The sequence below is a fragment of the Canis lupus genome, chromosome 10, assembly GCF_011100685.1.
Source record: "Canis lupus familiaris isolate Mischka breed German Shepherd chromosome 10, alternate assembly UU_Cfam_GSD_1.0, whole genome shotgun sequence".
Classification (NCBI taxonomy): domain Eukaryota; kingdom Metazoa; phylum Chordata; class Mammalia; order Carnivora; family Canidae; genus Canis; species Canis lupus.
Genome location: NC_049231.1, coordinates 29,111,281 through 29,122,734, shown reverse-complemented (window position 1 = coordinate 29,122,734; position 11,454 = coordinate 29,111,281). Strand labels below are relative to the sequence as shown.

The window sequence follows — 11,454 nt, the reverse complement described above, 5'->3', positions numbered from 1 at the left end:
AGTCAGCAGAAGTTTCCAGGAGATCCTCTTAGCGCCCTTGCCCCGGGCCCAGCCTGCCTTTTGAGCTTACCCTTCCCTGCACAACCACCGCCCCTCATCCAAGCCTGTGCCTCAGCCATGTTGCACTTCCAGAAGCTTCCAGAAGATGCACAAAGTAGGTGCCCGCTGCAGAAGCCCAGCACAGTCCCATCCAGGCCACCTGCTTGGACACACAGACACCACCAGACACAGGGCTCGTAGCACATGGTTCTCTTTATTGTGACGCTCAGTGGAAAACATCTGTAAACCAGCTTACTGTAGTGGTGACAGCTGTAACACATGCTAAGGCACTTTTATTATATAAAAAAGGGGTGGGGCTGGGAGCTCCGTTCACTCCTTTGTGACAGCAACTGGGACCTGAATTCAGAGCTTTTTAGCCATATGTAGCTTTCATATATCATCATGACTTCAGTTGGTTTTTCTTTAAAAAAAAAATGCCTTCTTTGCTATAAGTAAGTCTAAATGCAGCATATACAAAACAGTTAGGAATACAGGTAAATTCAGCAACCAGTGTAGACCAGTGTAGGACAAGCTACTCTCTTCTAAACATGGTTCCAAAGGAAAGGCAGTGATAAAGACTTGGAATTTTATCATTTATTATAAGGGGAGGGAAACTTTTTTTTTTCCTTTCAAACACAACCGTGCAGATGACAGATTTTTAAACCATACCGAGTCCTCGGTGCGGATAGTCTACACTCGGGCCCCAGTCTCTGAGTAGGTACAAGGTCATGCGGGAGGGCCACTGGCCCTTTGCAATGCTCTGGCTGTCAGACTCGGGACAAGTCCCTTAACCATTAAATATATTTGGTCCCCAAGAACGTTGGGAGAAGCCACTGCTGGCCTTTCCAGCTTGGCCCTGAGGCCCTGTCTGCTAGGCCTGGCCCCGCTGTGGCAGGGGCAGGCTGCCCTCGGCAAAGGAGGGAAGGGGGTCGTCATTGCACTTGAGACACTTTAGAAACAGGAGGGGACAGTGGCGCTGCCCAGAGCAGGTGGGGAGGAACGACTCTCCTTCCCCGCCCCCCGCAGTCTGTGCCCCGCACAGAGGTGGCAGCCCTGGGCCTGCTCTTCCCCAATCACCCAGGGCCCACGGGAGTTGGGGGGGCCAATGGGGCGGAGGTTGTGAGGTCGCCGTGTGTGATTGCCAACAGCAAAGGAGGAGGGGGAGCTGGTGGCGGAGGTGGGGGAAGGTGACAACTCTCCTGGGGTGTCGGGCTATCAAAACTTCTTAGTCTGAAGAAAAATAGATTCGTAGAAAACTCTTTGCCCCTCCCCGGTGGCCTGCCCTCCTTGCCTCGCCATCTTGTGCTTTTTTGGCAAGAGAGGGCCAAAGATCCTGCTGGTCACTCTGTTCCCAGGCCAGTGGCCCAAGACTCTGACTCTTTGGTATCAGGTTCTGGGGGTAGGAGGGGAGCAGGAGGGGGCTGCAGCAGAGAAAGCCGAACGCCCTGGAAAGGCCTGGGGTGGGGAGCGGGCAGGGAGGCACAGGCCTGAGGTCCCCCGGCCTGGTGGGACTGGGTGAGGAGGTCATAGTCACAGCAGTCCCAAGAAGGTGGACGGGGTGCTGCGGGGCTGGAATGGGGAGGCGGAGTCGTCTGTCGGTCTGTCCATCCGTCTTGGGCAGCCGGAGGAGAGGTTACTCGGCAGCTTTGGCCTCAGCCCCGTCCGCCTTGCCGTCCACCTCCTCGTCTGAGCAGTCGCCAGCACCTTTCCGGGCCACCCGGCGGGGCACAACAAACGGCAGGTCCCCTCGCCTGGGGGCAGAGGCACAGCGTCAGCAAGGTCGCTAGGGTGGCCGAGTACCGCTCACACACTTCAAAGCCATCTTTAGAGGGACACGAGGCCCAGATATCCGACAGGGCCTCAGGCTCCCTGGCTTCCCACTTTACCCCAGAACACGGGTGCACAGACGTCACCTTTCATACAGATGCTCAAATGGCATACAAAATGAGGTGAACCCAAGAGGTCACCGAGTGACCATCCTGTAAGCACATCCCAGCACCTTCTCCTGATCACGCATAAGAAAGTTAATATTCGTTGTGGGCCAGAATGTTGGAGAGAAGTGAGAATCCTGGAGAAAAAGACCCTCTGCCTCCCCCACTTGAACTTCTTCAGTGGACCCGCTCCTCAGGAGCCACACCGCAGCCCCCCAGGGGCGCAGGCCTGGATGGTCAGGGCCCTGGGCCACACCCAGCCCATGCATGCCAGGGACCGGCAGGCCACCTCGGGCCACCACTGGGGCGAAACACCCAGCCTGGACACCTTGTGAGGTTTGGAGCTACCAGGCCAAGTGTGCAGGCAAGATGGGGACAAAGGACCCCAAGAGCCGCCGTGCACCCGGAAGGCCGGGGAGCGGTCCAGCCGCGGAGGACAGCGCAGCATGGGGCGCCTGGCCACTGACCGCCAGGGCACAGATAGAACCAACTCTGGAAGCTTTGTCCACAGTGCACCCTTCAGAGCCCACGGGCTTCGGGGAGGGGAGGCAGGGCTCACCTGAGCTTGTTCTTGAGGGAGCTGACCTCGCGGTTCATGGCATCGGCGGTCTCGGTGGCGTCCTCCAGCTCGCGCTGCAGCTTCCGGCGGGAGGCGTTGGCCCGCTGGGCCTCCTCCTCGGCCTCCTCCAGCTGCCGCTTGAGCTGCTTCAGGCGGGTGGATGCCTTGTCGGCCTGCAGAGACAGGCGGCCGGCAGCCCCGGTTAGGGACGGGGGCGCGGGACGGTCCCGGGGCCCCACCGCTCGGTGTGCACACACACCTGGTCCTTGAACTGCTCGGCGTTCCTCCGCTCGTCGTCCACCTGCAGCAGCACGTCCTTGAGCTTCTTCTCGGCCCGACGCACCTGCTTGCAAGCTGCCTGGCGCTCCCTGCGAGGCACAGACGAGGCGGCTCAGGGACCCTCCTTCACAGGGTCCGGCTACCTGCCAGCAGCCGGATGAGCTGTCCTTAGGCCTCGCTGGCATCTCCCCACCTGGAGGCTCTGAGGCTGAGGCAGGCGCTCGTCACTGAGCACCCACGACCGTCGGTCTACGGGAGGCATGGTGACCAGCTCCATTTCACAGATGAGCAAACGGGCTCAAGGAGGGAGGGGCACAGTCCCAAGAGCATGTATGTGGCAAGGAGAGGGAAAACTGAGATTTGGGGCCCGGGGCAACCTGCCCATTACCACCAAAGAAGCCTCAGTCTTACTGAGCCTGCAGACTGGCTGCCCGATGGGACAGGAACCCTCACCTCTGCTGATTCAGCCCCCAGGGACGGTCACCAAAGCCCCCAACCGCAGAGGTGGGCCGTGGGCTCCTCCGCGAACTCCGTGAAGCCCAGTGGAAGGGACGAGGGCAGGTCAGGAGGGGACATGGGCCCCGGGACTTGGGATTCAGGCAGGCACAGAGCACCCTGCAGGATGTTGCAGGTGATGGGCAGGAACACCTACTTGGTCTCGTTGTCCAGCTGCTCCTCCAGCTGTGCGATCTTGGCCTCGAGGGCAGTGATGGAAGCTTTGTACTTGGACTTGACGGTACCCTCCATCTCCTGCAGCTTGACCTTGAGCTCCTTGTTCTGGCGCTCCAGCTGCTGCCGCGCGTTCTCGTTCTTCTGGGCGTGGCTGCGCTCGAGGTTCAGGTCGGTGTTGATCTGGTCGATCTGTGGGAAAGAGGGCAGGTGACCTCGAGGAAGGCCGGGCACGGGGGGCAGGGAGCACGATGGGGCAGAGGTGGGGCCACTGGGTCCCACAGAGCCCCAAGCTCTGGGCCCTCCCAGGGTAGGGAGCCCTGCCACATCCAGGGTCCAGAGAGGGAAACCAAGGGAGGCTGTTGCAGGTGCCAGGATGCGCTGGGAGGGGCGCCCAGGGGCCCGACCCCGCCCACCTGCAGGTTGGCCTTCTTCAGCCGATCGTTGACCAGCTCCGTGTTGCCCTGCTCCTCCTCCAGCTCCTCCTCCAGCTGGGCAATGCGGGCCTCCAAGCGCCGCTTCTCCTCCAATGCCAGAGCTCTGGGTGAGGCAGGGAGGCAGAGTGAGACGGGGCCTGTCCCGGAGGAGGGGCGCCCCCCACCCTCAGCTGAACACGCCACGCCACGGCTCACCCCTTGCCGCTGCTGTTGGCGATCTCGTCTGCCAGCTCGTCCCGCTCCTGCTGGGCCTGGCGCTTGGCACGCTCGGCAGCTGCCAGTTCCTGCCACGAGAACCCAGACCGTGACCTGCTGGGGCCGCCCACCTGAGGCCCCGCAAGCCCCCTCCCCCGTTCCTGGCACTCTACAGCACCATGCTCCCCAAGCCCCCCAAGCCCTGGCCCTTCCTCTCGAAACCTCTCCCAGGTCTGCCTCCTCCATGAAGCCCTTCCTCATCAGCTCCTCTGATTCCTTCCACTGAGGCCACAGCTTAGGCACCACATGTTTGCAGAGCCCCTAGATCTAAGTGTGGGAACCAAGTCATGTGCTGGGGATGTAGACATAAATAAAAAACCGTTCTTCCCTGACGGGAGGCTGGTCCCTCTGCATCCCAGGGAGACCAGAAGTCAGAGGAACGAGGCAGGGATGGGAGTTAGGGCAAGAGCACGGGGCCTCTGAAAGTCAGGTGGGTAAGGTGGTCTCAAGAGAGACCCACACATGACCTCAGAGGGAGGGATCACCTCAGGCCAGGCAGGTGAGAATGGACTAGGACAGGCCTGGACACCCAGCCCAGCCAGGAGCACCGGGTGGCCAGTCAGCTCACACTGTAGACCACCTAGGGCGGAGGGGAGGCTTCTGGGATATGGCTCACAGGTGACCGACAAGGCAGTGCGGGTCTGGGAAGGTTCCCCCTTGACAGGAGCCAACGCCCAACAGGAGGTGGTGATTATCACAAAGCCTCATTTCACGCAAGGGAGCTGGCCCCAAATGGCGACAATTTAATTCACACAGCGTTTTAATCACACCAGGGAGCCCAGCTACTTAATGAAACCCTGCAGGGAATTGTTTCACGAAGCCAAAACCACCCCCAACCCACTGCTGGAGTCAGGCTAGTTCGCTGCCAGCTGCGCTGGGTGGCCCAGGCTGGCTGGGTGGAGGCCCTGGGTGGCGGCTCTGGGCTGCCCCCTGCTGGTGACCCCGAGTGCCCCCCTGAGGCCCGGCCCACCTCCTGCAGCTGGATCATCTCGGCCTCCATGCTCTTCATCTTCTTCTCGTTCTCCTTGGCCTGAGCCAGGATCTCCTCACGGGAGGCACGCGTGTCATCCAGTTCCCGCACGCAGTCCTTCATCTGGGCCTGGGGTGCAAGGACAGGCTTGACACCCTCACCACGGCCACCGCCCCTCTCAGGGATGCCCCACCCCTAGAACTTCAGGCGGCCCTGCAGCCCGGAGCCATGTTCAACCGACTTGGCGGTAAAAGGGCAAAATAATAAAGACAGTCGTCTCTTTTACCCTGTGCCATTTTCACATGATTTTGACCATCAGGATTTACCAAGCACACCTCTGGCAGCGTTAACGTCGCTGGCTACGCCTTAGCCCAAGCTGCAACTTGGGCCACACTTTCTACAACTGGCTGTTGACCCGAATGCGGCACTCTGACACCATTCCCGGGACACCTGCCACTCTAGGTCAATGCCCACCTGCCGGATCAGCCCCCACTACAGGGTAGAAACGCGTCTCCTCTGTTCTTCTCCCATGATTCGTTTTAACTCTAAAGATCTTGCTCAAATAGGGTTTTTTTCCCTCTTCTGCAGATAAATCCCAAATTGAGATTCCCTGGGCCACAAGGCAGCAGATAGAATTGCCACCAGCAACAACCCTAGGACCTCACCAATGGCCCCGACTACATTCTTCCCGTGGCTGCTCTTCTGGGTACGATGTGGTTTCGATGTGGTTTCTTAGGATTTTTATCTTTAATGCTTATCTTGATGAACACTGAGTTCAGACATACTGACACATCAGTGCATCGTATGCCTGAAACTCATAAATAACACTGTATGTTAACTACGCTAAAATCATTATTAAAGTACAAGAAGGAATACATGAATAGACAAGACTTGTGATTTTTAATCCTTGATGAGGTGAGAGTCTCCCAAGTATGTGTCCTGTGCTCTGGGCTGCACGTGGGGTTCTGTGCTCAGCTCAGAAGCTTCACTCACTGTCCACCAAGACTGGATCAGGTCGGGAGCCAAGGCTCTCTCTGGTTTACTCTGGAAACCCGCCACCAACTGACTACCTCCCTAACGTCACTGTGTTTCGAGGTTTCCATAGCTTTGTTTCCTTGTTTACTAGACACACAGTCAATGATCTCAGAGCAGCTTTGCTTCTGTTTTGCTTCCCCTCAACCCCAGGGCCACAGTCTCCATCTGCGAGATAGGGCTAAGGGCACCCCATCTGTCCGCGGAGAGGGGAGGGTGGCACCTCTCAGCATGTCCCGGCCACCATGCTGCTGGCCCAGCCGACCTCACCTGCAGCTTCCGCAGCTGCTTGATGGCCTCGTCTCGGTTCTTGTTGGCTGAGTCGATGTGGGCCTCCAGGTCCTTCAGATCCATCTCCAGCTTCTTGCGAGCAGCCACAGCCATCGAGCGCTGCTTCTTCTCGTCCTCCAGCTCAGCCTCCATCTCCCGCACCTGGGGCACATGCCAATAGCTTGGGAGGCTGCACCCAAACCCAGACCCAGGCCCGCTCTGAGCCCGGGTGGGCTACACAGGGCCTCTGGGGGCCCATGAAGGTTACTGGCCTTAAGGAGAGGGTCCCTGAACACTGAGACAGAAGACTGGAACATAAGGACAGGGGAGGAGTGGACAAGGAGCCCCCAACACAGCCCAGGGAAAGGGAGACGGGGAGGGGGAGGGAGCTGTCCCCAGCATGCCCCTGCCCAGAGCCGTTCTCAGCCTTGTTCCAGGGAAGGGCAGTGGGAGGGCCTCCACACCTGTCTAACCAGCTGCTTCTTCTTCTCCTCACTCTGCTCGTCGCGGCCCTGCAGGTCCCGCTCGAACTGGGCCTTCATGGCCTGCAGGTTGACCTCCAGCCGCAGCTTGGCGTCCTCGGTGGCCTGCAGTTCATCCTCCAGCTCCTCTAGCTGGGTCTTCATCTCCTCCACCTGCTGCTCCAGAGCCCGCTTGGACTTCTCCAGCTCGTGGACCTGCCACCCCAACCACCAAGGAAGGCTGAGTCAGGAGCAGACGGACAAGGTCCCCAAGGTCCCTGACCTCAGGGTTTGCTCGGCCCCTAGTCCCTTGTGACTTCCCCACTCAGGTCCCTCTGGAACCCTGGCGGCTGACATGGTACTCACGCTCTTGCCGACGTCGTCCTTGGAGCTCATGAGGTCCTCCATCTCAGTGCGGAACTGCTTATTGAGCCGCTCCAGCTCCGCCTTCTGCTCCATGGCCTCCTCCAGGGCCCGGGCCAGCGACAGCGCCTTGGTCTCCTTCTCCCGGGCCTCTGCCTCGGCCCGGTCACGCTCCTCCGCATACTTGGCAGAGATGGTCTTCTCCTCGGCCAGTAGCTGGGGAAGAGGAGGTCACTGTGAGCATGCTGACCTCAGGTGGGCTAAGCACCCGGACCCAAAACTCCTTGGGGAATGAGCATCCTAAGTGCTGGTCTGAGGGGAGGGGAGCACAAAGAGCCGCCACAAGGCCATCACCCAGGGTACCCAGCGGGCTCCAAGTGGGGCACATGTAGTCCAGTGTGTCCTCGTAACCAGACAAGGTGATCTCTGTCAGCACACTGTGAGGTCTGTTTAGTTTGGATTATTGGAGAATCATGATTCTGTACGTCACATGGCGACCCTTCCAATGAAAACCCACAGGAAGCATGACACAAGAAAGGCCCTGTTCTCCTGAACAACCACTTGGTGTTTCCTTTAAAACCCATGTGGAAAACAAAAAAAACAAAACATGTGAATCGGGACGCCTGGGTGGCTCAGTCGTTGGGAGCCTGCCTTCGGCTTAGGTTGTGATCCCGGGATCTAGAATCAAGTCCCACATTGGGCTTCCTGCGAGGAGTCTGCTTCTCCCTCTGCCTAGGTCTCTGTCTTTCATGAATAAATAAATGAACCTAAATAAATAAATAAATAAGTACATACATACATATGTGAATCTGGTTGCTTAGAGGCCCCACCTGCAGCCCGCATCAGAGATGCCCATTTACGTTCAAGTTCTCAGGTGTTCACTCTCCGTGCGGGCCCACCATGGCCAGACCTCGTCTCCCCATCTCCCCAGTCCCTCTTGTCCAGGTACCTCTTTATTCCCCAAGGCCCTTAAAGGGCCAGGTCATGAATGCTCTAGACTTTGCTGGACTCTGCTGCAGAAGCACGGAAGCAGGCAGAGACAGCCGCAAAGAGGGGAGCATGATGGAATCCAGCACAGGGGCACAGGGCTGCACTCGGCTGGTTTTGCCGACCCCTAATTTATTCTATTTTTCTATCCTACCCCACAATCTGGGTCTCTGAAAGCTGCCTCAGACCTTGTGGAATGAGGTGGAGGTATGCCAGATAAATAAAAATCCTACATAATGGGGGTATCTGGCTGGCTCAGTTGGTAGGACATGCACCATCTTGGCCTTGGAGTTGTGAGTTCAAGCCCCATGTTGAGGGTAGAGAAAAAGAAAAAAGGCAGGGGGCGGGGGGGGGGGGCGGAGGGAATTCTACATACGAATAAAACTGGTTCCATAGAAACGATCTGAAAGATGGTAAGAAATGGGAAAGAGGAAGAGATGCCCTGCCCTGAGGGGGACCCCTGTGTGCCTGCCCCGTGGCCTGTGCCAGGTGGGAAATGAACGGTGGGGGGGTGCCTGGGACCCACACCTGGTCAAACTTCTTCTGCTTCTTCTCCAGGTTGGAGGCAGTCTGGCGCTGGTGGTCCAGGTCCACGAGCAGGTCGTCCAGCTCCTGCTGCAGCCGCGTCTTCGTCTTCTCCAGCTTGTCGTAGGCAGCCACCTTCTCCTCATAGCGCTGGCCCAGCCCCTCCAGGTCCTTCTGGAGCTTCCTCTTCGCTTCTTCCGCGGTCTCCAGGCACCCCACGCCATCCTCCATCTTTTTCTTCATGTCCGTCACCTGGGCAGGAGTGTGGAGTTAGGGAGACAGCCCCGTGCCCCAGGGCAGTGGCAGCTGGCCTACACCCCACGAGTGGAGGCCCAGGCACGGGGATGCCCCTCTTCCATGGAGGCAAGAGAAATGGGGTTTCTGCAGAGGGTGTCTGCCCAGTGCATGCAGCCCCGGGGAAGGCCTCTCAGTCGAGACATACACCAAGCCTCTTGTTTCTTGTTTTACAGACAAGCCCAGAGAGGGGAGCCTCCTCCATCGGCCTCTGCCCAGGGACAAAATCTGTCTGCTGCGGAGGCAGGAGCTCTGGGGGGACCCACCCCGCAACCCCTCTTGGCACCCACAGACAAAACTGCCTTGACGCACACACACGGGCTACCCCCACCCAGACTGAACACGGACTATGGGCCACCCCCAGGAGGTGGTGTAGATCTTCTGGCCCGGCAAGGAGAACCCAAGACAGGATGTGCAAAACAGGGCTCTTGATCTATTTCTGGTTGCAGACCCTCTGGGAGTCTGGAAAGAAACTATAGTTTTAATAGGCATAAAATGCATAGGATCAGCAAGTAAACCAATACAGGAAAATGCAGCTGACGGCGGTGGTGCTGGCATGACTTCCTGCCTACATTGGCGATACAAGAAAATGCTACACATCCGTCAGGTTGGTGGAAATACAGACCTGATTATCTCCTCCATCTAAGCTGACAGACCCCTGAATTCTACCTGGGGACCCTGGCTAGGAGCTCCAGCTGGAGAGGGCAGGAGGTCCTGCAGGAGGACACCCAGCTTGGGGCAGGCCTGGGCCTCCTCTGCCCCTCAGGCCTCCCCTGCTATGTCCCAGGCGCCCCCTGCCTCCTGGGCCCCCTCTGTCCTCTGGGTCTCCCCTGTCCCCCGGACCCCCCCTACCCCCGGGCCCCCCTTATCTCCCAGGCCCCCTCTGTCCCCCGGGCCTCCTCAGTCCCCCAGGCCTCCTCCTGTCCCCTGGCTCTCCCCTGCCCCCCTGGACCTCCTCTGTCCCCCCCTGGGCAGACAGGTGCCCAGCAGGAACTCCCCAGCCTGCAGCACCCGAGTCATCTGGGTGGCACGCCGATAAGAACCTGGGCATGGAGGGTGGCGATCTGCTTCTCCAGGTTCCGCTTAGCCTCCTCCTCCTCTTCCAGCTGCTCCTTGAAGGAGTTCTTCTCATCCTCCATCTGCTTCAGCTTGGTGCTCAGGCTCAGCTTTTGTCGGTTCTCCTCCTGGAGCAGCTCCTACACCAAGGATGAGGGGGCCGTGTGTGCTCAGGAGGCGCAGGGTCAGACCCATGTGGGCCCCACACCCCCAATGGGAGGGAGGAGCTGATCCCTTGGATCCGGGCGACAGCTGAATTCCTGGTGGGGGCGGGGGGTGGAAGACCCCATGGATACAGGGAAAGACAGGGCATCGGAGGAGCTGGGACCCGCTGCCACCTTTACCTGTGTGTCCTGAAGCTGGGACTCCAGAGCAGAGAAGTCCTTGGTGAGTTTGCTGGACTTGCTGTCAGACTGGGTGAGGAGACCCATCACATTGTCCAGCTCAACCTGTGGCATGTGGGGGAGAGATGGGACAGGAGGGACAAGGCACATGATTGCTCTGGCGCCACCTCAGCAGTCAGGCAAAGGGGAACTGCACCCCGAATGCTTTGCTGACAAGCCAGTTTGGGGGGGGGGGAGAGAGAGAGAGAGAGAGAGAGAGAGAGAGAGAGGTGCACAGGCGGGGGAAGCCCTGGAGATCTGGGCCAAGGCCGAGGAGCCACAGGCAGGAACTCCCGGCCATGGAGGCCTCACCTGCAGCTTGGTGACCTTGTCCGCCAGCTCTGTGCGCACTCGCTCCCCCTCGGTGAACTTGACCTGCAGTTCCTGCAGCTGGGCCTCAGCCTTCTTCCGCTTGTGCTCAGAGTCCCCTTTGCCCTGCTGCAGGACCTTCACCTCGTTGGCCAGCTCCCCTCGCTCGTTCTCCAGGGTCTGCTTCGCCTTCTCCAAGTTGGCTTTCACCTGGTGGGGACACAAGCCAAGATGTGGGAAGGGGCGTCTGTGTCCGGGCAGAAGGCTGGTCCTCCTTCCAGCGCTGGGAGAGCTGTGAGCTCCAGATCCAGAATGTGCTCTCAGCGAGCCTGCTGGCAGGCCAGTTCAGGGATGGTGTGCTGGCAAGAGCCCTGGACCCAGGAGCGCAGGCCTGACCCACACTCATCACTCGGCTGAGTGTGACACGTGGCCTGGGTCCTCACCTCTAGAACGATCCCTGCCCAGCCTCCTTCACGTTCAAGTGTAAAACGTAATCATCACTGACGCTAGGACTTTAGCAGTGTTAGAAGATGAAGGAAATTATAGTTGCTGGGAGTCAGGCTTCCAGTAAAGCCTCTGAAATTTGACATTCTGGCTAATAACATAACGATCTTCCAGAAAATATAAAAGTGGCA

At 58.8% G+C, this 11,454-nt stretch overlaps 1 protein-coding gene across 1 annotated transcript in view; it reads right to left on the bottom strand.

The window, feature by feature from the left end:
• Window positions 1-252: 252 nt before the first annotated feature.
• Window positions 253-11,454, bottom strand: part of MYH9 (myosin heavy chain 9) — a 91,473-nt gene continuing 80,271 nt past the window's right edge. The window contains 14 exon segments of the mRNA NM_001110767.1: window positions 253-1,790; window positions 2,530-2,702; window positions 2,789-2,897; window positions 3,461-3,669; window positions 3,894-4,017; window positions 4,110-4,198; window positions 5,140-5,268; window positions 6,442-6,603; window positions 6,906-7,118; window positions 7,269-7,481; window positions 8,781-9,029; window positions 10,115-10,267; window positions 10,472-10,576; window positions 10,823-11,029. Of these exon segments, the coding sequence (NP_001104237.1) occupies window positions 1,673-1,790; window positions 2,530-2,702; window positions 2,789-2,897; window positions 3,461-3,669; window positions 3,894-4,017; window positions 4,110-4,198; window positions 5,140-5,268; window positions 6,442-6,603; window positions 6,906-7,118; window positions 7,269-7,481; window positions 8,781-9,029; window positions 10,115-10,267; window positions 10,472-10,576; window positions 10,823-11,029 (2,253 nt within the window). The 3' untranslated portion in view covers window positions 253-1,672.